Source organism: Gossypium raimondii, chromosome 5 (assembly GCF_025698545.1).
Source record: "Gossypium raimondii isolate GPD5lz chromosome 5, ASM2569854v1, whole genome shotgun sequence".
NCBI classification, from domain to species: Eukaryota; Viridiplantae; Streptophyta; class Magnoliopsida; order Malvales; family Malvaceae; genus Gossypium; species Gossypium raimondii.
The window spans coordinates 50,621,338-50,649,152 of NC_068569.1; the positions used below are offsets into that span (position 1 = coordinate 50,621,338).

The 27,815-nt window shown below is 32.1% G+C and overlaps 2 protein-coding genes across 2 annotated transcripts; both read left to right on the forward strand.

The window, feature by feature from the left end:
• Positions 1-1,286: 1,286 nt before the first annotated feature.
• On the forward strand, positions 1,287-9,578 carry LOC105766403 (uncharacterized). Its single transcript, XM_012585862.2, has 8 exons — positions 1,287-1,451; positions 2,218-2,255; positions 7,082-7,144; positions 7,265-7,348; positions 7,452-7,486; positions 7,892-7,977; positions 8,917-8,982; positions 9,371-9,578. The coding sequence occupies exons 1-8, from the start codon at positions 1,385-1,387 to the stop codon at positions 9,403-9,405; spliced, it is 474 nt and encodes a 157-aa protein (XP_012441316.1). The 5' UTR covers positions 1,287-1,384; the 3' UTR covers positions 9,406-9,578.
• Positions 9,579-25,644: 16,066 nt separating this feature from the next.
• Positions 25,645-27,240, forward strand: LOC105766404 (xyloglucan galactosyltransferase XLT2-like). Its single transcript, XM_052630449.1, has one exon. It carries the CDS (start codon positions 25,645-25,647, stop codon positions 27,208-27,210), a length of 1,566 nt encoding a protein of 521 aa, XP_052486409.1. The 3' UTR covers positions 27,211-27,240.
• Positions 27,241-27,815: the final 575 nt, after the last annotated feature.

Consider the following 27,815-nt stretch of genomic DNA (forward strand, 5'->3'; position numbering starts at 1 on the left):
ATACATGTATATATATACTTACATAAACTTTTATATTTAATAACTTTAAAATATATATATTTCATATTTTTATAATTTTATGTATACATACATATATATTTCCTTTATATGTACATACATATTTTCATATTTTATAATTTTATCTATTTTCTTTATTGTTTTTTTACTTTATGTTCATTTATTTATTTATTTATATGTCCATTTTTAATGTTTTAGTTTTTATTTATTTATTTACATGTTATTGTATATACATGATTGATTTGTTCCTTTTTTATTTTTCGTTTTTGCTCATATTATTTTTATTCATATTATTATATTTATTATTCCATTATGCATATTAACACCTTACTTCAAAAAAGGAAAGTTTTTCTAAATAAGGCAATATTTTGCGTTTGGAAATTCGAGAAAACGTGCCATAATGTGCTGGGTTTCGATTTTTTCGTTCGACCAAATAGCTAAATATCCTTTTAAGATTTCAAAGTAAGGCAATATTTTGCGTTTGGAAATTCGAGAAAACGTGCCCTAATGTGCTGGGTTTCGATTTTTTCGTTTGACCAAATAGCCAAATATCCTTTTAAGTAAGACAATATTTTGCGTTTGGAAATTCGAGGAAACGTGCCCTAATGTGCTGGGTTTCGATTTCTCGTTTGACTAAATAGCTAAATATCCTCTTAAATCTCAATCCATGTCATTCAAGTTTTTTTAGGATCGTATTTTAAATCTCTTTAAAGTTTTCAGTTTTTCGACACTAAGACATTACGTAATCAACTAGGTACCAATTTTGGGCGTATCGAGGGTGCTAATCCTTCCTCGTGCGTAACCGACTCCCAAGCCTATTTTTTTTGAATTTCGTGGACCAAAACCGTTATTTTAATAAAATTAAATCATTTATTAAAAACAACCACTTTTCAAGATGACCAGATCACACATTATCAAAAAGGATTGGTGGCGACTCCCATTTTCATTTTCGTTTTCATTTTCAAAACTCAAGTCGACCCCGTTTTCTGAAAAAAATAGTGTCAACAATGGACAATTACTTAATCAAAATTCATTATGTCCTTATTTTAAAATATATTTGTTTTCGACCTAGCATTGAGGTGTCAATGTTGCTATTAAATACTAACAGTTAACATTTGTCAAAGGAATAATTAGTCGGTTTTATTAATTGAAGCTCAATTGATAGAAAAAGTTCGAAAAATATTTAATTGATTTTTTAAAAAGGTTGGAGAGATTATTATATCAATAAACCTTTTTAAAAACATTTTAAAATTTATGTATATAAGAAACAAATCTCCCCTCACGGGCCTCAGGTCTCACCTTCACCTTCTGCTGCTTCTTCATTTCTATTTTTAATCAGAAAATATATATTAATATTAATATTACAATGGGAAGAGGAAAATTCAAGGGCAAGCCCACCGGTCACCGCCATTTCTCCACTCCTGAAGAGCTCCGTACGTACTCTGCCTCTTTCCTTTTTTACGTATTTATATACTTTTTTAATTAATTCCTTTGCATGTACTTATTTCATACGTATTGTTATACACTTTTCTGGTATTCGATCTAACCTAGCTTTCACCTTCTGGATCAGTAGCTCTAGCGTATTGATTTTTCTTTTGTGTGTGTGTGTATGTGATTGAGAAATTTTAGTTCCTAAATAGAGAAAATAGAGAATTTTTTACTTAAAAATTTTCTACTTTTAAACTTAAGTTTTGGGTTTTAATGAACTTAGATATGACTCTGAAATTTCAAGGATGAATTGTTAGATTCGAAACTTTTTGGGTATTTTTTAATTCGTTTGCATGGGATGTACTTATGCGTATTTCTATTCGGTTTTAAAAGGTATCTGATCTAACCAAGCTTTCAACTGTTGGATTGGTAGTTCTATCGAGTTGAATTTTATCTTCTTCTTTTTTTTTTGTACTCTAAATTTCAAATTTTGTATTTTTAAACTTAAGTCTTAGTTTTTAAGAAACTTAGAAATGATTCTGCATTAAGTGGATGAATTGTTAGATTCCATTTTTTTTTCTTTCTTTGTATGTTTAAATACTTTTGTTTCTTTTAGCCAGTGCGGCTAAAAATTTGAGCTTTGAGTCAAATAATTGAGATACCAGAACAAAAAAAAAATTAATTCTTTGTGGTTTTCTTAAGTGGTTTTATAACTTTTTATCATTAATCTCACTTTGTTTTTGTTTTGTTTTAATGTTTTAATGGTTTCAGGTGCTGGTACCTCTGCTCGTCCCCGTACTTTTAAGAAGGTAAGATTTTTATGCTAATTTTAATTCATTTGTGACTATAAATTTAGAGAATAAAATATATATGGTGAAATTAGTTTTTGATTGTTATTAGTTAACTTTCTTTTATGGAAATCTGTTGTTCTTATCATGTATTGTTGCTATGTATTGCCCGAAAAGAAGTGATTATTTATCTTGAGAGTGATTTTTGTGAAGAAAACACTACGAAGTTTGAAAAACCAAAATCGATGCTTTGTTTGAACTTTTGCCTCGTTATGTTCGGTCCCTTTTCTTGTAAGGTAGATGATTGGTTGAATGTTGTAGTTTTCTTGGGTTTTGTCTGTTTGGGTTATTTCTTATCATCTTTGTTAGTACTTATTTTGAAGGGAATGTTAGTTTGGATTGGACTTTATTTGTTTGGAGGTCTATCTTTTGGTTATCACATTTAGATGCTTGGAATGGTGAAAAAAAATTGAATTTGGCTTATATGCGTAAAACTATAGCTACGAACTGTCAAAGATGTTTGGCAGCTAGGAAACCAACAGAGAAAGCAAGAAAGTAGAAGCAGCATACTGGAAAACAATAATGTCATCACAGAAACTGTAGGTGAGGAACTAGAAGGTTTAGGTAAAGAAGCTGAGACAAGAGATGCATGAGAGCTGTTGGAAAATGAAGAAGTGGTCACAGAGGAAGACAATGGTGGAAAACAAGCAAAGTAGAGGAAGTATGTCAGGATTTAGAGGAAGGGAGTGGTACAGACTTGGAAGCAGTTTTGAAAGGAAAAACATGTTCATGAAATGTAACATGACAAGACTCGTAGACTTTTCTAGTACTATCACGACAATGATAGCCTCTGTATAGTGAGGAGTAAGCAAGAAAAATACATGGGTGGATCTACACTGTAACTTATTAGCATTATAAGGTTTGAGGTTAGGAAAGCAAAGACAACCAAAAACTCCAAGGAAAGAACAGTTAGGTTTGACACTAAACAGCTTTTCAGAGGGTGACATATTTCCTAAGGGAAGAGAAGGCAACCTGTTTATCAAAGATACTGCATTGCTAAATGCATCATTCCAATAAGTAAGAGGCATGAAAGCATGAGCAAGCATAGGGACAGGTAAGTCGATTTTGTTTATCAACAATCTGCCTGTGCTTTCGTTCAGCCGGTCCATTTTGTTCAGAGGTATAGGGACAGGTAAGTCGATGAGAAATACCATGTAGTGCCAAGTAAGACTTTAAAGCTTGAAACTCTCCTCCCCCATCTGTTTGAAGAGTGTTAAGCTTACAGCCAGAAGCCTTTCCGCTTGTCTTTGAAACTGAGCAAACATGGATGGCACTTCCGGTTTCTTCTTCAAAAAATACACCCTAGTGTATCAAGTGCAGGCATCCGTAAAAGCAACATGATAAGAGAACCCATTGGAAGGAACTGGAGCTGGTCCCCACACATCAGCAGCTACCAACTGAAGAGGGGCAGTGTACTCAGACATAGACTGTGAAAAAGACAATTTATGTTCTTTTCCCAAATGAATGCAACACACGCAAAGTTATCTTTATTGTATTGAAAAGAAACATTACAGTGATGCAATGCATTCACAAGTGTAGAAGAACAAGGATGGCATAATCTGGAATGCCGCACATCTAAAGGAACAACTTTCTCAACTACACATTCAGCTGAAATGGAAGAAGCAGGAGCCTTAACAGAACCATTCAGATGCAGTCTGTAAAGCCTATTATGAACCGGTCGATGGAGAAGAACGTCTCTGGTTCTCAAATTGCGAACCCGACTATGAGTGGGAAGAAATTCAAACAACACCTGATTGTACTTCGTGAACTTGGACACGGATAACAGATTCTTGGTTATGCCAAGAACAAACAACAAAGAACGCATATGTAGTGGTGTAGAACGAGTAAGCAAAGATGATTGTCCAACATGCATAACAGGTATAGCATTGCCATTACCAACAGAGACCTTACAGACACTGTATGATGCACTATCGCCTATTGAGGCAGTTGAATGTGTGAGATAATGTGTTGCGGTAGAATCAGGGTACCAAGCATTGTCCCCAACAACTTCAGGTGTAGCAATATAGGCCTGAGGACTAGGAACTAGAGTAGGAGAACTCACAGGCAACTTAGAACTTGCACCAAATGGATTGGACCAAGTAGGAGAAGGGCCTGGAGAAAAAGACCAAACACCTTGTGACCTTGCAACAGGTGACGAATTAAAAACAAGCATTGGAGGCTTCAACGAGGGCATCCAAGATTTGCCTCAGTTGGTCTGTATGTTGTGCTTTTATATGAGGCATCGAAATGATAATAACAGTGGTCAAGAGATGACCTGTTTTGCCACAAAGTTGACACTGAATTCGAGAACCTGAAGATCGACCACGCCCTTGACCTCGAAATGGACCGAAGCCAGAAATGGACCTCGACTGTAATAACAGACTCAAAATCTGAAGAACGGCCGTTAAGAATCGCTGTAATGTGCTCACGCTCACTAATAACCTCACCACAGCTAGCAGACTTTCACAATAGGCCTTGATCTTCATCAAGAACTTTTTCATGGAGAGATCACCTTGTTGTTGAGAAGGCAAAGCACGTGTAGAGAACATTAACCTAGAAGTAATCTTACTACCATGGATACGAGCAAGAGTACTCCGTGAAAATACTCAGAGGAAAAAATTCTTTTTTTTCTACTGCTTTAGTTTACAGATTATAAAGAGAGGAATAATCATTTTAAAGGAAACAAATCCTAATTTCCTAAGAATCAGTAACGGAGATTAGTTTCTATTTACAAGGGAATTACTAGTAATAAGGTAAGATTTCTATCTTTAATTATAGGGATTCCTACACTCCCCCTCAAGCTGGAGTGTAGATGTTAATCAAACCCAGCTTGTCAATAAGTTCTTCAAACATGTTTCTGTTCAAACTTTTAGTTAACATATCTGCAACTTGTTGTCTAGTAGGTAGGTAGGTGATGCATACTTCTCCTGAGTGTATTTTTTCTTTTATAAAGTGACGATCTATTTCCACATGTTTGGTCCGATCATGATGCACAAGATTATGTGCTATGCTGACAGCAGCCTGGTTGTCACAGTACATCTTCATAGGTCTGGTATAAGGCACTTTTAGTTCTCCCATAAGTCTTTGTATCCAAACTCCTTCGCATATACCATGAGATAGTGCTCAATACTCTGCCTCTGCACTGCTGCGTGCTACCACAGACTGTTTTTTGCTCCTCCACGTCACGAGATTACCCCAAACATAACTACAATAGCCGCTTGTAGAGCGTCTATCATTAACAGAACCTGCCCAGTCTGCATCAGTGTAGACTTCCACGCTTCGGTTGATAGTCTTCTTGAAGTACAGGCCTTTACCAGGAGTTCCTTTTAGATATCTTAGTATTCTATATGCAGCTTCCAAGTGCTTCTCCCTCGGGGCATGCATATACTGACTAATAACACTCACACTGAAGGCTATGTCTGGACGGGTGTGAGATAGGTAGATGAGCCTTCCTACTAGACGTTGATATCTCCCCCTGTCGATTTCTTCTCCATCCTCATTAGTTCCCAATTTAAGGTTAAACTCCATAGGAGTTTCGGCTGGTTTGCTGCCCATCAAACCAACTTCCGACAGTAGATCAAGAACATATTTCCTTTGGGAAATGAAGATACCTTTTTTCGACCTTGCTACCTCCATACCAAGAAAATATTTAAGACTCCCCAAGTCTTTAAGTTCAAAAAATTCTTTTTTTTTTACTGCTTTAGTTTACAGATTATAAAGAGAGGAATAATCATTTTAAAGGAAACAAATCCTAATTTCCTAAGAATCAGTAACTGAGATTAGTTTCTATTTACAAGGGAATTACTAGTAATAAGGTAAGATTTCTATCTTTAATTATAGGGATTCCTACACTCTGGATCTGAACAATAGAGTCCATACCAATTAGATGCGAGAGTACATCTTGATTAACAGTTGGCAAGAGCCAAGGGGCAAGGGCATTGCCCTGCTGCTCAAACCTCTCAAAATCAGGATTCTCCTTTGTCACCCCAGCTACATCCTTAGTGAACTGTGGAGGAGGAAGAATGGAGACATTAAGAAAATTCTGAAGCTTGTGAATCTTGAGAGCAAACAGTACTTGTTGCCACAAGTAATTAGAATTCTCAATGTTAATCTTCTTGGTGGAAAAGAGCTGACTATCAAAAACTCCATTGGTGGAAGAAGCAGGAGGTATCATAGGTGCAATGACTGAGACAGATGAAGGGCTAGTGGGAAGAGCCAAGGAACCCACAGTCGAGTAGAGAGTCAAATCCATGAGGAAAAACAGAAGCTCTGATACCATGTAAAGCTCTAGCTATGAACTGTCAAAGCTGTTTGGCAACTAGGAAACTAGCTAAGAAAGCAAGAAAAAAAGAAGCAGCATACTGGAAAACAATAATGTGATTTCTTATTATTGATCAGAGATTAGCGCAGCTTTTATATACACTGATAGTAGTTGATAACTAAATAACTGTAGCTAAACAAACCCTGGCTGACTTAACATACATAACAACTAATCTGTTAACCAATCTAATGAGCTGAGTTGCTTAATACTCTAATAATATGGACATGATATATGGATAAGAATTCATTAATATTGGTGATAAGTTTGATAATAGCTATTTTCTTTTCTTTTTCATGCTTTGTAATCAATTGTGTCGAGTGTTTAATTGAAAAATTTTAGTTCATTTTCTTGAATATATTAGCTTAGTTCCTATGCTTCTATTTCTTCACTTTATTGATGTGCATGTGTGTGTTTTTTATACATAACTTTACTTGGTAGATGAGATGGTATTTTATCTTCATTCTAGGAAGAAGCCGAAGTGGAGGAAGAAGAAGAAGAGTCTGAAGAGGAAGTAGAAGAAGAGCCCGAGGTCATTACATTTTGCCCTTTCTTGGTCTAATGTAAATGGCATTGGTTCCATTTGCAATAATTGCTTATTGTCCTATTTACCTTTTATATTTCCTGTTTGATATTGGTGCTGACATGACAGAAACGAAAGGGTACTCAAGGGCTTATTGAGATTGAGAATCCAAATCTGGCCAAACAAAAGAATGTCAAAGCTAAAGATGTTGATGTAAGTTCAACAAATGCTCCTCTGCTGGACGAAGACCGTACTTAATCATAGATAAATATATGAATTTATAACTCGATTGATAACTTGAAAATTTATGTTCCAGATGGGAAGAACAACTGAACTATCAAGGCGTGAAAGGTTTGTAATTCTCTTTATTAATCAAAGCCGACTGATCATTGCTTTATCATGTCTAACTGGCACAAACTTTTGATTGCTTAAGTACTTCATCTGCAACCAAATATTTTGTAGATTATGATCCTAGTTGGAAAAGGGGCAGGATATGATTAAATATTTTTCCATGTTATTTCAACGTGAGTAGAAGCCTTTTCATCATTTTTATTGAAACTGCTGTTGATTATTTGCTTCAAGATATGGTGTTCTTGCTTTTGAATCTTCATCTTTCGAGGATGCCCATATACTTTTTATGACTTTTTGTTTGCTATGGTGGTTTATATATTAAAGGATGTAATTTTATATTCAAATTACTTATTTCCTTTGAGACCAACTTAGGTTCTGCTCTTATTGTACTATTAATGACTGCAGAGAGGAAATAGAAAAGCAAAAAGCACATGAACGATATATGAAGCTGCAGGAACAAGGGAAAACTGAACAAGCAAGAAAAGATTTAGGTAACTAATGGATATGATTCCCGAATTGTTTTTGTCTCTAGTATCAGGTTTAAACTGTAGTGTAACCCTAATTGAATGTTTATTAAGTTGCCAAGGGCTTGCAATAGCCCTGGAAAATATCATTATACTTAAACAAGGCTTTTTATGTCCTTTCAGTGGGACTGGTTTGCTTCTTTGTGGTTAACTGAATTTGAAAATGTATAGCTAAGGTTGAAATTATGTTCATTCATAGGCTCTGAAGATGAAAATAATGATAACAATAACCCATCTCCTTTTGAGTTATTATAGTAGTGCCATATGCATAAACCATCCTCAACATAGGTGTGACACAAATGATAAAATGTTTTACCTAAAGCATCAATAGAAGATCATTGTCCATGTTATAAATATTATATGGAGCATCGAGGTACTGAAGAAATACTTGATTGCTAAGGAGAGTACATATATATAACTTGATTTCTGTTGCTGTCTACTCTTATATGCGTGGTCATAAAATATGACAGGAATCTATGGGAAAAGATTTGTGAGAAATATATACTCTTTTACTTGGATGTTCTTTTTAAAATTGTTTCCTCCTGCCATAAGTGCTATATTCTCAGGTAGTAAAATGAATACAACTTAATTATATTTTGTTAACAATGATGGGAAGTTGAACCGAACAAAACCTGAGGAAGTCTCTTATAGGTGAGGTGCAAAACTGCATATGTTTTCTTTACCACACAGCAATCTAGATCAGTCTTTTGGTGTTTAGAAGTAAGAGGTAGAGAGATGAATTATGCCGGTTTTCATGAATAAAATACGAATGAGTTGGTTTTTTTTTATTTGGTGGAGACCTTTATATCGGCATAATATCAAGTTATCACCTTGATGTCAACTCCTTTATTTCTATTTCTCATCTCTTCCCTATTTTCTGGTGTTTGCCTATGTATTTTATTGCAGAGCGCTTAGCCCTGATACGACAACAAAGGGCAGAAGCTGCTAAGAAGAGAGAGGAAGAGAAGACCGGTATGGTTCCCGTCACTATTGTCTTGCCTTTATATTATAATGCACATATTTTCAAATGCTCCCTCTCTGGTTAGTTAATTATTACTGCAACATTTCTGATATTAGAGAATTGGTATAAGATTCTTCATTGCTTGAACTTAGGTGTAAGTGTTGGATACGGAATGTGTCTGACACAGGTATGTTCATTTTTGCTAATTTTTTTTTGAAGGCTGACATGGAGAGTCATATCAATATCCATGTCTAAATGTATCGTACATGATTGTTTGACACAAGAAAAACAAAGAGCTGAGCAACATAGATTAGATATGGAATCTAAAATCAGAGTAGACCTGCTTTATCGGCATATTGCAATTTTGAAAGCTGATAATATTTCTATTTGTTCATACAGCGAGAGAACAGAAGAAAACTGAAGCTCGCAAATAATCCAGGTTGATTAAAATCTGTGATCAGTTTCTCTCTTTATCTTCTATATTGACTTCTGCATTTGTATATTGAGCTCTTATCCCATAAAAAAAGGAGTTTGGAATCTGATTGTTGGATATTCTAAAACATAAATGTATACTTTTGGAACATCTCAAGTTACTTGCTTGCTTGTCCTTCTTGTTTCTAGTGCATTATTACCATTGAAACGTAGTGAATATGTAGAGGAAGGGCATAGTTTAGGAAGTGCGAGTGGAGTTCAAAACTCAAATGCTAATGGCCATGTGCAAGCAGAGCAGTATTTGGTAGGATGGAAGGAATACTCATTCCATGGAGTAGCCAATTCTTACCTTATCACACCTTTGCCTGTGATAACCATTCAGCTTTGAAATTTTAACTAATCTTTACTTGATTTTATTTTTTCAAAACTAAACTAAATATTATTTTTACAAAATTAAACTAAATTTATATTATTATTTAAGCTTCCGACTATGTTGGTGTCACGAGTCAATCTGGTACTAACTCGGTTAGGGGAAATTATTTTGATGCCCTTTTGTATTTAAAATAGAAAATAAGTTGTATTATTTGAGAATGTTTTTTTGTTAAAAAAACAAAAAAATATGCACATGGTAGGATTTAAACTTATGTCAATTACATTAGTAAATTCTTAAATTTATCACTCAATCGAAGTTTTTCTTATACATAGCTTCTATATGCATACAAGCTTGATAGAATTTGTTTTATTTAGTGTCATTCTCAATCTGTTTTGAGGGTAATTTATCTTTATATATAATATTTAGAAAAATACTTGCAAATAACAAGATTCAAACCCAAAATATTTATTATATTATAATCATTTATTTTTCAAACTGTGTATCATTTTAATTAAAGTTTTTTTATAAATATGTATTTTAATTCGTTACACACATTGTAGATGTGATAAAATTTAATATATATTATTAAATTAAAAAATTATAATGAAATATATAAAATTATTTGAAATATTAAAATATATTAAAATTTTATTACACATGTATGGACGTGGAGATTATATACTTAGAATATAGATGTTAGTTTAAAAGTCGCATACAATAAATAATGAAAGATCCGGTTTGAAACTAATTAATAATAGCAAATAAAAATACATCAAATTTTTAGCACAATGAAATTTAAGCAAGCAAATACATAATATCAAAAATATTAAGTGCACTATAATTGTTTTATCATGTCAGCAATTTTGAATTACTATTGAATTGACTTATAACACAAACTCAATCAATTGATTGGGCTAAAATTAAAATAAAATTTTGGTTTAGGTAAAGTTAATGTTTATTGATGTAACTAGCATAGGTTCAAATCGAACCACATACAAAATTTTATTGTTTTTAAATAAAAAGACTAAAATATTATTTAATAACATAACTTATTTTAGTTATAAAAGATATTTTCATGATTTTTCTAATCGAGTTGGTTTCAGAGTCAACGGACATCAATTTAATCAAAGCTTAAATAATAGTATAAATATTATAAATTGTTATAAAATTAGAACTAAAATATAAAAATAAGTGGAAAATTTAAATAAAAAAAGGTATTTTAGTAAATATATGAAGTGGGTTTTATCTAAACTCAAATCTAAAATAATAGTACCCTTACAAGATCGGGATAGATGGAGAGTTGTCAAGCTTAAGATTACCCCGATTCATGTAAATATAATGTTCTTAGTAATGTTCATGTTAGAAGAAAAGTATTACAAAAATAGAGCACCTCAACACTCATAGGTGTCAAGTTTAAGATTCTATTTACCCGTTAACTGTAACTAACCCACTTAAATAAATTGGAAGTCAACTCCTATGATTATCAACTTCTTCCCTATAAAATTCATCCATTTCTCTCTTATCCTCACTCAAAATTTTCCATAACTCTCCTACTTACGTAAAATTTTCAACTCTTCTATTATTTTCAAGGGAAATAGTAAACTCTCCAACTCAATTCTCTCTTATTTTTAATTTTTTCAGAAATGTTTTCATGATTTTTGAAATTTAATATTATTATTTTATAAATTTTTAACAATTCATAGATTGAGTTCTTTGATCCGACACAATTTGCATTTTCAAGAGCTCCATCGTCGTATCGAAGAACACTTGAAGGTTGTCAAGTTATATGTGACATTTATGATAGTGAAGTTGAAAATTGTTTTGAAATTGGTTATTGTTTTGGTGGAAAGATAGAGGTTGAAAATAGAAATGTTCATGGGTTATATCGAGTTAGATCTAAGTATGATATTAACATACTTTATGTTTGTTCAAGTCCAACTTGACTCAAAATATGAGCTTAAAGTTTTGCTTAAACCCACTCATATTTGCAGAAGACTAACCTAAGCTCATTTTAAGTCTGCCTATATTATTTTTTACTTTTTTTAAAGAAAATATATTTATTTTATTTGTTTTATTTTAATAATTTTATAATTTTTTATTTATTGAAATTTTTTATGTAGTTATCTTAACATTATTTTAATATTTACATTAGAGTAGTATTATATATTTAGTATAATTTTATTTTTTTAATGTATTCTAAATTACATAATATATAAAAATAACATAATATAAAATATTATAAGCCTAAAAACGGGCCCGTCTTGCCTATATTTTAATTGGGCCTAATATTTTCGCCCAAACCTTCTCAAATTCTGAGCGAGCCTTCAAGTCTAGGCGGGATCGGGTCTAGTTGTAAACGTTTACATCTCATTTTTCATTTGGGAAAATGACCATCACACTTAAAAATATCACTTTAATAGTCGACCTTCCAATCGACAAGGAGGTGGTAATCACAATTAGTGCAATCAATCCAGTGAACGAGTGTGGCCGATTGATAGGTGTCGTGCCATTAAAGGAGAAACTCGAGAAAGATTTAAATAGGTGCTAGCTGAAGTACACCCATTGCATGCAACTGTGGAGGAGATGATTGAAATGCCAGAGCTTGGATTCTTCCTATATTTGAGGATTTTGAGACGGTGGATAAATTCAGTTGGGGTTCTACCACTTTGGTGTATCTTTATCAGGTGCTTTATAGGTCAATCAATCAATTGACCAATGAGCTAAATGGTTTTTGCTTTCTCTTGCAAACATGGGCATGGATATGCATGTCATGGTCAACACACATCCTTTCGCAATTATGAGGGTTACCTCTTATTATAAGATATAAATATCATATTGTATAATATCTTATAGTGTATCTTAGTACCCGCATTTAATATATCTTGTTGCATTGATTAATGGAATGAAATTAGAGGTTGCTTGGACTATCCATGCTACAAGGACTTGACATGGATGCATCGAGAAAGCGATCAATGAGGAAGTGAATAGGTATGTCGACATTGCGACTAAGTTCGGTGGAATTCAATATTCTTATTTATGAATATAAATGTATTTGTATTTTTCTTTGCAGTTTCGATGGATATTGTACTTGAACAACACGGTTTTTGCCATAATAGTAGCCCGTTTTTGAGTTGTATGTATTGTTCCAAGGAATGGGTGCCCCTCGTCTGTTTTCACATCATGGAGTTGCAATACTTCGGTAGAGTGAAACCTCAGTTCATGTTCCTCAAAGAATTTTTTATGGATTCCCAAGACATTGAGTGATTTCGAATGATAAATTTGAGGGGACAGGATCAATATGCAGAATGGGTCAAAATTTGGGGTTGGTGAAGCATATGTGAGGAAATTATCCAAGATAGTAATTTTCAAGCCTATGAGTTATAAATGCAATGATTAAGTTAAGTAGGTCACAAGCGATTTTATCTAGTGAAATATATCTAGTTGTAACACTCTTTACTCAGACGGGAGGCCTAATAAAAAAAAGTAACTATACTTTTTTATTAACATCAAACTATGGAAAGATGACACATTGACCTATTACAAAATTACCTTTTCTTTTAGCTTATCCATGCTTCTAATTGTATTTAACTGTTATAACAATTTCAATTAATCTTTTTGTCTCAATTAATCTAATGCGAAAAATCAATTAGATAAATCAAGAGAGTGTGATGCGTTTCCATCGTTAACTATACTTTGGGCGTGCATAGCATGATTTTAACCAATCAAACCCCAAAAGCCAAATGCGTATAATACAATGTTTCTATACTCTCAATCACATCAAGCAACTAGAACAAATCATAATTTAAAGAGCTCTATATCCTATGTCATGTTAACTATACTTAAAAACGCTTTCCAACATTGTTTATTAGAGATGTTATTAGAAAGTATAGACAATTCAATAATCATTTGGTTGATCATTCAATCATGAATCCAACAATATAAATTACAATTTTTCCAGCTTTAGTTTTTTTTTTAAGTTTTAATCATAGGAGGAGCTTAAGTTATTTTATTTAAATTTAATCAATAATTAGAGTTTGTTTTATATATCAACAAACTTAAATATAGTTATACATGGCCATAAGTATTGAAAATTTACCCATGAAATGAGGAAGAAAAAATTCCAACTAAAAACTTAAGGTCAGATCATGTTGATGATTCATTCTATGGAATGCTTATTTCAATTCAATTTAATCTTTTCCACTCTCTACTTCAGTAGTGGAAAATTAGTTTCTACTTCCTTTTGACAATCCTTAATTTTTAGGTTAAGGTTAAATTAGTGGACAATGTAATAGCTAAGTGATCCATCCCTCGTCCCGGAAGCTGCGATTTGAAAGACCATTTGTTCATTTTCTTTCTTTTACATTGGTCAAAGGGAATGCATTGTTTTTCTAGTGAAGTTAGCAAATAATGCTTCTTTACCTGTGTTGTACTCCACATATTCAGTATAGGGGGAAGAACTGGGATCTCAAACAAGTGTAAAAAAAAAATTCTGGGCAACTCTAGAGGTAAATATTAGTATGTAAGAGGTAGCATCCGTTGACCAAGAGCTTGATTCTTGTATTATATGTCAAGTAAATATGGTAGCCTTCATTCTTTGTTGAAGAGCTTGAAGTGCATATCTCCATCTTTATTCAAGTTCCAAGCACGCCTCGTTTGTTCCTAACATACAGTGATTGCAATTTCTCCTGTCATCTTGGTAGAAGGTTATAAGAACCAAGAGAAAATCAGAACTCTCTCTATTGCTGATGTGTGAAAATTTATCATGTAAGTAGACTTGTTGAATTAAGTAATAAAATGATAAGAAAATTGTCGAAACCGTTTTTTGAAAACAAAAATTTAGTTGTCGACTTTAAAAAAGCAAAAATTGGAGTCGCCACCGATCCTTGATTGAGGTGTGATCGGCTCACTTAAAAACGATTTTGGTCTGCGAATTTTGAGAAAACAGGTTCGGGAGTCAGTTACGCACGAGGAAGGATTAGCACCCTCGTAACGCCCAAAAATCGGTACCAAATTGACTATTTGATGTCTTAGTGTCGAAAATTTAAAAAGATTTTAAAAGAGAAATTTTAACTCGCAAACGAATCAAAAAAAATTCTTATTTCAAAGAAATAAAACATCACACCCAGTAAGTTAGATCACAATATTTTTAAATCTTCAAAATTCCGAATATTGCCTTTGATTTTGAAATCCTTATTTCGAGATAATAAAATGTCATGACCAGTAAGTTAGGACCCAACATTTTTGAATTCCCGAGAATAAGCTTTATTTAAAATTTGTGAATTTATTGCAAAACAAATACTTGGCTTTCTAAATTCATCGAAAAATAATCGCAATCCAGTAAGTTAGGACACGATATTTCTCGAGAATCATGAATGCCAAATATTTTGAAAATTTATAAAATATGATGATTTTAATGCTTTGACAAAACCAAAATATATTTCCGAAAGGTATGTTAAAAGTTAATGTATAATATGAAACGCAACTTTAATTTCAAACATATATGAATAAATATTTACAAATATATATACAATTACAATTTACAAGTAAATTAAAAATATGAGTGTGCATGTATCTTTTTAAAAACATATAAACTTACATGTGAGGGAAATGAATGAAATATGTAAACAAAAAAAACCTCACAATAATTTTACAAAATGTATATATTTACGTATGTGAAAATTGTGAAATAAAATAAAAAAGGTGTATGCGTGTATATTTACAAAAAACAAAAAATATATAAATATATATATGTATTGGTAAAACATGCAAATATGCATACGTATATTAAAATACTTATATATATATACAATATGTATATATATAAAAATGGAATAGAATAGTGTAAAAAAATGTATATACTATAGGAAATGAATGTATATTTTAAAATATGTATGTATAAAAAATTATGAAGAATAATATATATATATGTATACATATTTACAAAAAAGAAAAAAGAAAAAATATTTATATATGTATATAAAAGTTAGGAAATAAAATAAAACCTATGTATGATATATGTATAAGTAATATAAGACAATATATACATATTATATAAAGACGTCGCATGCATTAAATATAAAAATAATAAAATAATACAAATAGTAATAAACAATAATAAGAATAATGACAGTAAGCATCAATTTTCTTTTTCCAAAACAAAAACACAATTGAATTGAAAAGAAGAAATATAATTAAAACGAAACGGGGGGCCGAATTGCGATGCACGCATTATATGAGGGGTCTAAAATGGAAATAACCCATTTCCCTCTAAATGGTGCGCAGCAATGGGTTAAATTAAAAAAAAAATAAAAATATGCGGCTCAATTTAAAAAGAGACAAAAGAATTTAATTGAAACGCAACGAAAAAAAAAGGACTAAATGCGGAATTGTACCATCAGAAGCAAGAACGCGGGGATCCTTCCCTTCGGGTCGGGTCACCGCGCGGGTCTGCTCTAGTAAAAACGACACCGTTTCGGTGTCTCTATTTAAACCCTTTTTTTTGCAAAAACATCATTTGAAGTTAACAAAAAAATAAAAAAAAACTTAAATCCACTCCCTTGTCTGCTAGGGTTTTATACCCCACGCCGCCGCCGTTCAAGAACCCCACGGCTCAATCACCGCCCCAGCCTCCGATCGCGACGGAGGGGGACCGTTTCGACGGTTTAGGCGAAAAAGGTTAGTCCTTTTCCCTTTTTTTTTTTACTTTCATATGCACAGAAACAAACAAAAATAAAAGAAAACTAAAAAAATTCTAATAAGTCACCTTAAAACTGATATTTGCTCTCTATTGATTTTTCTCTGTGATTTTACATGTTCCCCCCGATTTTACAGATTAAAATCGGGCTTTTATAGCCGAAATAGAAAAGAAGAAAATCTAAAAATCAAAGATCAATCAATTCTGTTGTTTTATCCGTATTTTGTTGCCCGATTTTTGCGCTTTGTTCTGTGTTTGTTGCTTGCAGTATCGCTGGAGGCGTCTTGTGCTGACGCTTATGAGGTCTTGAAGAGGCGATAGTTCTGCGGCTAAGGCTGGAGGCTACTAGGGTTTTTGTGTGTGTGTGTGTTTTAGGCTAATGGGTTGGGTCTATTGAAAGGTATTGGGCTAGGGTTAATTTTATTGGGCCTGGGTGTTATATTTATTTTGGGTTTTAGACTGGGCCTGGGCAAATAATTGGTGTTACAAAAATATCGTTCTGAATAGCAGATCTCTAAGAAAATCCATTATACTTCACAGTATCACAGATTTTTAAGAAAGTTCTTAAATGAGAATTGGGGTCTTTGCTCAGTAATTCGAAGAACTTGTTCACTACATAGCCCTAGCATCGATCTTAAAATTATTCACCTCAGTAGTAGGTCTGACGATACTCAAATGATATCATTCATGCAAAGGCATGCTATCATCAATACATCTCCTCTGTTGCTGAGGAGTTCAAATCATCATTGATTGATCACCAACCCTAGGTGAGTGGCTTCACAGTTCTCAGAATTCACAGGATCTATCTTAATTGATTGCAATTTAACTTGTTTGGTTGCTCTTCCATTTTGGCCACAGGTACTTTCAATTTTCAAAACAAAGGGTATTAAAGAATTTGACTCAAATTTGTCATGCAATTCTAGAGTACTTGAAAAACAAAAATAATATAAAATAAAACAAAATAAAAATAAATTCAAATGAAATAAAAATAAAAATACCCTATCTTTGATTACTAATGAATAATATTAATATTAGCAGAATATAACTTAAAATTTTGGTCTCTGGCAATAGCATCAAAAAACTTGATAGTACGAAAATTTGTTATGTAAGTGCACGTGTCCAATCAAGTAATAAAGTAATAAGAAGATGTCATTCCCAGAGGATCAATTTTTATGCTACTAAATACCAATTATCTAATTTTATCTAACCCAGATCAAAAAAAAATCTATTTACTACTAAATTAAATTAAAAGACTTAAAATCTTGGAACTCTAACTTCATCTGATTCAGTTAATCAATTATATCTCATTGAATCGTTCAATCTATGTAGTTACTAACCCAGAACTCAATAGCATTGACTAAACCCTTCCAGTACCTAGCTAAGTTAATTCCCCTTCCCTACTAGTTATATTTCTATGCAAGGCAAGTTGGTGAAGTCAGTAAAAGCAAACCTATTGGTTTAATTAGGGCATGGTATATTCTTATTCTAGCCACAAATTAACTAGTTTGTCGACACTACTAAAGTTAATCCTAATCTATTCAATCGAGATCTAAATCTTAATTTTCTCTTCTAAGACAAACAAAGATTATCAAATTAATACAACTTCGTGATCAGGCATGTTGAAACTTTTTTTTAAATCGACTTATATTTTGAAAACGATCCAGAAAATAGGTTCGGGAGTTAGTTACGCACGAGGAAGGGTTAGCACACTCGTTACGCCCAAAATTGGTACCTAATTGATTACTTGGTGTCCTAGCATCGAGAATTAAAAATTTGAAGAGAGTTTAAAACACGATCCCTTTTTGTATTAAGGCATTACTTAACTAAAATTATTTTCGCGAAAAGGGGTTATTTCATGTTGATCGAGAAGAAAGACCATGCCCCGTAAGTTAGGACACGATACTTTGAATTCTCGAAAACGAGAATAAATGCCATTTAGTTGTTACTTAAATCCTGTTTTTTTTTATATATTTTTTTAAAATAGATGTTTGACTATTTCGGTTTTAGGAGGAAGTCATATTCCGTAAGTTAAGAACATGACTCTCCTAATTCCCAAAAATAATGAACATTTGCCTCGATTTAAAATTTTCTTTTTTATATATCGAGTAAAAAAATGAATGTAACATTTCAAGAAACGTGTATTTAACTTATTTGAGCATAGTATATAAATGGGTCAATATATTCGAATATGATTCGTGACATGGTTGTAGCAATAATAAAATTAAATGAAAAAATGAAACGAAGATATATGATAAAAAACCTATACTAGTGATTGATGATGATATAATCATAATAATAAAACACCAAATAATGATAATGGCAATAATCACGTTAATTACTATTCTAATATTAATTAAATAATAAAGGAAAAATAAATAATAATGATAATAAGAAGAAGAAGAAAAGAAGAAGAATAAAGGTGCAAGTAAAAACACGTAAATAATCTAATTTTTGAAAATATAAAAGGTAATGAATAAATAAATAAATAATGGAATAATAATAACAATGTTAAAGGAAAAAGAAAAATAATAATAATAATAATAAAACGCACAATAAATACAAAAACAAATCAATAAACAAAGGAAATAATAAGTAAATAAATAAAAAAGTAAAAAAATTAGACAGAATTTGAAATTAAATAAATAAGGATTAAATCAACATTGAAATGAAATTAAGAGTCTAAATTATAATAAAATAAGTGCATAAATATAAGAAGGACTACATCAAAACGTAAGTAGAAATCTAGGGGGAATCGGGATAAAAATAAAAATAAGGGACTAAATTGTAACACGCAAAAAAAAGGGACCAAATGGGAAAATATTCCCTGCCCCAAAACATGTCGTTCCTTAAGGGACCGAATTGAAACAAAATCAAAATCATAGGACAAAAATTAAAAAACAAAAAATGTATTGAAAAATAATTAAAAATCGAAAGGATTAAAGCCAAATTAGACCCCCTTTAAAAAACACACAGATCCTACTGGGTCGGGTTGGGTATGATCGATTTTGGCCCAAAAGGATGCCGTTTTGAGTTTTAAGGAAACAGACCAAAACGACGCCATTTCCTACCCCTATTTAAGTTAAAAAAATTTCAAAAATTTATTTTTAAACTGTTTTTTTTTAAATGAAATCCTTTTATTTTTTTCTTTGAAAACGCCTTAAGCTCTAGCCATCGGCGCCGTCATGGACCGCCGCAATGGCCACCGATCACAGGCGACGGCTCTACAGTTCTCGATGGCTGAAAACCCCTAAAAACTCCCTTTTTAACCCCTCTCTTCGAATAGAACGTGGATCCGAGGTTATAACACGCAAAAGAGTCACCGTTCGACCAAAACCCCGGAGGGACTGTTCGGTTTCTTGCTCTCTTTGATGCAATTTAGGCGAAACCCTAAGGATTCGACCGCCTTATATGCTAGCGAGGGTCACCGACTACGGCGGCAAAAGGTAGAAAGGCAGGTGCATTTCTTTTTTTATTTTATTATTTTATGTATATGTAATAACAGACTCGAAATGAGAACAATAAAAAGATCACCTTTTGAAGTTCTTTTTATTTTTGTATTTCGATTGTTTTTCTTTTTTGTGTATATTTTTCAGTAAAAAAAAATTACAATCTGGTTATGCCATTTATCGCCATATGTTTCACTGTTCGTTACATTTTTTATTTTTTTCTCTATTGTTCCTTGCATGTTCTTTGCCTTTTTTTGCAGGTAGTGGTTGACGACGGTGGCAGGCTAAGGTGCGGCGCTAGGGTTTTTTTTTTTTTTTTTTGAAAATAATTTAGGCTATTGGGCTTGTAACTTTGGGTTAGGTTTTTTATTTTGGGCTATTTGGGTAGTGTATTGGGCCTGACATGTAATTGGATTTTGGGACTGTTAATTTTTATTTTTGGTTGTTGTTTAGGGCCCAGACAAAATTGAGCCCTTACAAGGCAAACAGATTAAATAAGCATTAATTAAATAATTAATTAACACAAATCGAAACAAGTGAAGAGAAAATAATTAATTATCTAAGACATGAGATCTATAGTTGTTCCAAGAAAATAGAGTTTAGTTCAAATTGATTTAAGAAAACATCGCAAAAAGAAATTCAAAACAAACTTACAATGAGAGAAGGTAAAAAAGAAGTAATCTATAGAAAAAAATAGTTATCAAACTAAGGCCAAATGCTCCTGGTCTCTGTCTTCTCCTCTTTGCTAATTTGAAGTTCCCACAGCTTTGAGAGAGTTATTTCTTAACCTCCAAGTTGATCCTCTACTCTCTTTTTTCCCTTTGCCTCTTAAATCATGTCACCCTTATTTTTAGAGTTTTAATCGTTCTACTCCTCTAAACGCAAAATTACAGCGGAACAAACTACTTGCCATTTAAAAATTCTGACTTGAAGATTTTTGCTCCACTACACTAAAATAATTTTTAATCGTTCTACTCATCTTCACAATTTTTTACTCTATAATTCAAGTCTTCCATTCCTCACTTGAGGCCGACACTAGAGAGAGGGAAATGACAAATAAATTCGAATTAATTCTAAACCTAATAAAAAATCAAACAAAGTTCAAGTAAAACATAATTAATCTAAAAAATTAGCCTACATGCTCAATATACCTCCTAGAATACTATAAAAACTATACTACCATAACTCTAAATACGAGAGTTATCAATTGCATACACGAGTATCGTGCAGGTTGCTTAAGGAAGTGGCTGCTGGTGAAGAACGTATGCAGGGTCCAAGGATGTATAAAACATGGGGTGAGACTTTAATAAGGCAAAGCAATAACGTTGCAAAATGGTTGATGCATGGTGGCAAACAAGTGGGAAAATTTTCGACGAATTAAAATTAAGATATATATTTTATGAGAGTTATATGATTCAGAATGACTAAATCAAATTTGTATCATTTTTAGATTCAATTATAATTTTACCAGTAAATTTTATAAATTTTAAAGAGCTAAAACATAATTTTCCTTTTTAAGGGACTACTGCCTTGGCCAATGACTGGCAGAATCAATCGGAGCTGGAGTAAGCTCACTCGATGGCTTCTGATTTATCCCTCCACCAAATGGAATCGATACTGTCGAGTATTTTGTACATGAACTTGCAGATATCTAACACGATTCTTTTTGGCTATGTAACTATCTACAATCGTACAGACTTTCATCATGCAGCCCCATGCTGTTAATATTAACTTCCAGCAATCACTTTTTCCCTTTGATTTTTCTATGATAATATCAAAATGACTCAAATATATTTGTTGATGATAAAATCTAAATTTCAAATATATAAAACTTCGTCTCTTAAAAGTACTGTAACGTAAAAATTACACAATTATTCATGGGGGACGGGAAGAAAAAGAAAGGGAAATACATGGAGGCGGTGGTGTCTATGGGGTAGGGAGCAACAAAGGTCTTGGAGGCGGTCCTGGAAGAACAAACATTCCTTTAAGGCCATTAAGCTTTGGAGAAGGAGGCCTTGTAGGGATCGGTTTCCCAATTCTTCTGCCGATGATGACCGCTATGTTTTGAGCAGAGAGTTGAGTGATTAGGGGAAGTGTTGGATTAGCTTCACAAGTCTGCAACATTAAGCCATGGATAAGAATGAGGAGTAAACAGCAGGAAGAAGAAGGAGAAATATCCATTGAAATTAAAAATAAAAAAGGGGGAGGTTGCTTCTGATGAACTGATTCTTTTGCTTTAAAACAAGCTGAAAAAGCTATGAATTTTTGTTGTGAAAGCTGTAGTTTTTTTTTGACTTGCTGTTGTCAACTGATAATATCTTTTGGTTGCATTTTTCGTGATGAAACGTGTTGATTGTTGACTGCCCCGGGAGTATATAAGAATTTGGGTTAAAATATCTCATAAGTCCCTTAGGCTTTACAAATTTGAAATTTAGTATTTATATTTTTATTTTTAGGAACTTAATCTTTCTATTATTTAGATTTTAAAATTCAAGTCTAATTGTTAACATTATTAATTTTTTATTAAATTTGTTGATTTAACATTTTGAAATAAAAGACACTCATTTGGTAGTCAGATCACTAAAAACATAACACTGTAATGAACTTGAATTTAACAAAATAAATTTTATAATTTTTTATAATAAGACACCTTTTATAATTTTCTTACGACTGTATAAAAATTTATAATTTTCTATATTTCTATGTATTTTATAATTTTTCCCAATTTTATAAATTATTTTTCTCATTTTTAATAAAATTTAAATATTTTATATTCTTTTATTAAATTTTAATATTTTTATTTATTTTTATTTTTATTTCCACATATCATGCCGTGGTTGTGACACGTAGTGGCTTTAATTGAAAAAAATTAGAGACAACCAACTTTAACGGTCAACTATTAAAATTAACGGTCAAAATGTCTTCTTTTTTTATGCATTTTAGCAGTTCAAGTATTCAATTGAGTACACAAAATTTTTAATGTATTTTGAATGTTCAAATACCTAATTGAATAAAAAAATACAGTGGCTTAATTATTTTTTTAAAAAAAGTTTAAGGGCTTTTTACACCCTTAAGCCTTATTTATATAACTTTAAATTATTAAAAAAGCTATCCAATTTTTAAAAATATTATTATTTTTAAAATGTAAAATTTATATATGATATATTATTTTCTAACTGTAATTTTATATATAATATTTTATCTTTTTACAAGTGTTATAAATTTTATTCGTTAATTATGTGTTTTTCACAAAAACTTTTGGAGATAGATCTGTTCACAAGCAAGGCTACCTGTCCATATTTGAAGGCCACCTGAAATATTGAAAGTTTGGACAAAAGTATAATGCCTAAAAAATAGACTTGGTAAAAAAAAGTAACCATGTTTAAAATATGATTGAATTTGGGCTCCAAAATTCAAGACTCGAGCTTAAGTCATTTTCTACTTTGTAATATATTTTTTATTTTATTTTATATAGTATGTAATTTATATAAAATTAAATTAAATATATAATTTTATAATGTTAATATTATAAAATACGTTATCTATGTTTAAATTTTAATAATAGAATTTCACCAATAAATAATAAAAATATTAAATTAAACATAACATGCTTTTTAAAAATTGAAAAATAATATGTGTAGATCTAAAATATGCTTAGGTTAGTCATTTTTAATTATAGACGTGCTTGGACAAAATTTGAGATTTGTATTTCAAGTTGAGTTAAATTAGGGCAAATCTAAGATGAGCTAATATCACGATATAACTTAGTTTAGCTCAACCTATGAACACCTCTATTTGAAGATTACGGCTTAGTTTTTTTTCTAGTTTAGTTTGTTGATATATATATAGATACATGTATATGTATATTATCACTAGTTTATATATAGATATTGATTTTGCCACACAAGGCTTTGTAGGGATGGTGATAATTGGTTTGGGATCACTATTCCATAGAATTAAGGGTGTTTAAACGGCCAGTTCGGTTATTAACCAAATCAAATTATTATTAATTGAATTACTCGAAATGTAATAAATTTTAATTGTTTATCGAATTGAAATTTTTTCAAATACATTAACCGAACCAAAATATTTAGATTAATTCGATCATTAACCGAAATTTATATATTTTTATCTTTTGGTTAAAATAAGTATAAAACGTATAAAAAAATACATTACTAATGTTCTGTTTTTAATAGTTCAAAATATATATTATTTAATTCGATTAATATAAAAATAATAGTTCAAAAATACATTGCTAATATAAAAGTATATTATATATAATATATATTATTTATTTCAATTAATTACCTAATTTCGAACTGAATTAACCAATAATCGAAATTTTAAAAAATTATTAATCGACCTCCAGAAAAACTAAATTCGACCACCAATCAATTAACCGAATTAAATCGGTTCAATCAGCTAATTCAATTTTAACCGAACTATAAACACCCCTACATAAAATTGTATACTTTTGTAAATGTGAAAACTATTTAATTGATTGAGTGGAATATCCCATTAAAATATTTAATTTCGAAGAAAAGAAAGTAAACATAAACTAATTTGCTAATATATTTATATGAAGTTTAAATAAATTTTGTAAAGTAAAAAATTATAAAATAAACGATAAATTACATTCATTCTTTTTATATATATAATTGATAATTTAACTTGAAAAAAATAAAAATAAAAGACTGAGAGGAAAAGAAGTGATCTTTCTTGGAGAGCTAAAAGAAATTATAATTATTTATAACCTATTTTTAACTTTTAAATATGAAGATAATGCACTTTAGAGTATTCAATTCACATCTTCCTAGACCGACAACGATATCAATGCTAATCAAATTAAGACTCAATTAACATATACATATATATCTTTATATAAATTATGTATATATTTTTTGGTAAAAATAAAGATATATGTATGTATTATAGGTGTCATGTTAGAAAGAAAGAACTTCATATTTCTGCCTAACATGCAAGTAATCTTCTCTGTTAAGTACATATTTCTGGGAAAAACATACATATTTTTAAACAAAAAAATTACATATTCTTATCTTTTCTTATAAATATGAAGTTTTTGTTAAAGATGTTTTAATAATAATATTTGTTATCCTCTTAAAACTTTTAAATGTTTTAATGTAATTAATTTTGAGCTCTGTATTATTGTATACAAATTTATGGTTTAGTTTTTTAAATAATTTCATTGTAAGTTCCGATCATATTTTTTACATAATTTAAAATATTCATAACTCATTCTCAATTAATAATAGGAGAATAATACGTTTCAACGCACTCAATTTCTATTCTCCTACATTGACAACAATAATCATGTCAATTGAGCTAAAACTCAATCAATAAATTTATAATTTAAATTAAAATGAATCTAATACGATAATAAATGGATATAATTTTTTAAATAATAATAAATAAATGTATTTTTTTAATATGTATAGTTGAATTAAAATAAAATATCACGTATTAAAATATATATTGAATTGGAAATTAATATGTAATTTTGATATTTATTTAAAAATAAATAATTAAAAAATAAATGTTAATAAAAAAAGTTTTATATCAAAATATTAAAAACTCAGTCCGTGTCCACGTTAATCTGTGAAACTAACCACAAAGCGTTAGCGCCCTCGAAAACCATCCTCTCAGTGTCACTCACGTCATCATTTTCGGTCAATTTACTTCCAAGAAAGCTGCTGCAAAAGCCATCTTGATGCTTCCAACATCCACCACCACCACCACCACCACCACCCCCAAACCCCCTTCTCCTTGTTTTCCCAACTCCACCACCGCCTCCCCTAAATCACCCAAACTGCCCTATCTCTCTGCCATCGATCGCAAACCCTCTTCCTCTTCTCTCCAATTCCAGCCTTATTTCTTCTTACCCAACCACGTCCGCTTATGGCTCCTCCTTTTCATCATCTCTCTCCAGATTATCATCCTCCTCATGGCTCGCACCCTCCATCTCTCCCATCGCCGCTCCCACTTCCCTTCCCATCCTCATCATCATCTCCTCCAAAACCCCCCTAACATTTCATCCACGTCGCCCTCTTCCTCTATTTCACCACCCCACAACTGCTCCTTCGGTCGTATTTTCGTCTACAACTTGCCGGTTGTTTTCAACCAGGAGTTATTGGATAACTGCGTCGAGCTGGACCCTTGGCATTCACGTTGCAGGGCTTTATCCAACGACGGATTCGGGAGCAAAGCCACGGGATTGTCTGGCGTCATACCCGAGGATTTGGTTCCAGCATGGTACTGGACCGACCAGTTCGCCATGGAGATCATTTACCACAATCGCATTTTAAACTACAAGTGTCGTACGATGGAACCGGATTTGGCGACGGCGTTTTACATCCCGTTTTACGCAGGACTCGCCGTAGGGAAATACTTATGGTTTAAGTATAGATGGAAAGATCGTGATAGGTACTGCGAGATGATATTGAAATGGCTTCAGGAGCAGCCGCATTGGAACAGTTCCGGTGGGTGGGATCATTTCATAACAATGGGTCGCATCACATGGGATTTCCGGCGAACCAAAGACGAAGACTGGGGCTCCAAATGCATCTACTTGCCAGGCATGAGAAACATCACCCGTCTTTTGATTGAACGAAACCCTTGGGACTATTTCGACGTCGCTGTGCCTTACCCCACCGGATTCCACCCCAGATCGGACTCCGACGTCTTAGAGTGGCAAGACTTCGTCCGTAACCATAACCGCAAAACCCTTTTTTGTTTCGCCGGAGCGCCACGTGACGCCATCAAGAATGATTTCAGAAGCTTGCTGTTGAGGCAATGCATGAACGTGTCGGGGTTATGCCGAGCCGTGGATTGCGCAGGCACCCGCTGCTCAAACGGAACTTCCCTGGTGCTGGAGGCGTTTTTGGATTCGGAGTTTTGCTTGCAGCCAAGAGGCGATAGCTTCACCCGCAGGTCAATATTTGATTGCATGGTAGCGGGTTCCATCCCGGTTTTCTTCTGGCATCGAACGGCATATCTTCAGTACCAATGGTTTCTACCCAGCGATCCCAAGAGTTACTCAGTTTTCATCCACCGCAACGAGGTGAAGAACGGGACATCAATCAAAAGCGTGCTTGAAAGTTACAGTAAAGAAGAAGTAAAGAAAATAAGGGAGAAAGTGATTGAGTATATTCCCAAACTAGTTTATGCGAAACCAAAAGAGGGTTTAGAGAGTATAAAGGATGCATTTGATGTTGCTATTGAAGGAGCATTGAAGAGAATTAAGGAGCAAAAGCAGTTTGGACACAAATGGAAGTGATAAATTTGGAAGAGAATTGCTGCCATTGCCATCCCCTTGTATTTGTAATTTTGTATCCATATATAATAAAACCAACAATATATTAGAATTATTTTTATTGCAGGTCTAAATTGTTGGTTGGGGGTGGATATATGTCATAGCTTGTAGTTTCAGAGTTGAATTGGTAGTGGTTGTTGATACAGCCTCTGCCCTTTACTAAAGAATGAGAAGCATGAGACCCAGGGAGTGGGGAAGCATGTGTAATGATATGCAGAGAGGGGGAAGGAGCTTTCACAAAACTGGGTCTCTTTGGATGTCAAACAGGCCACAATGAGGCACTTTTTGCCCACTCGTGTTGGTGCTATCCATCTGGATGCAAGATTGAATCCAGAAGAGGTTAGGGATTTAATTATAATTCTTCCATAAATTATATGTTTTTAATGAATTAAATAGATTCTTTTTTCATTTTTAGGGGCTAAAATGTAATTTTATTATATATTAATTTATAATTTTATTTATAAAAAATAAATTAAAAAATTTCATTGAAGGAAAAATAAAATTCATTATATATAATTTATAATTTTGATTGAATTAATTTTTTTTCTCGATTGAGTTTTAACTCGATT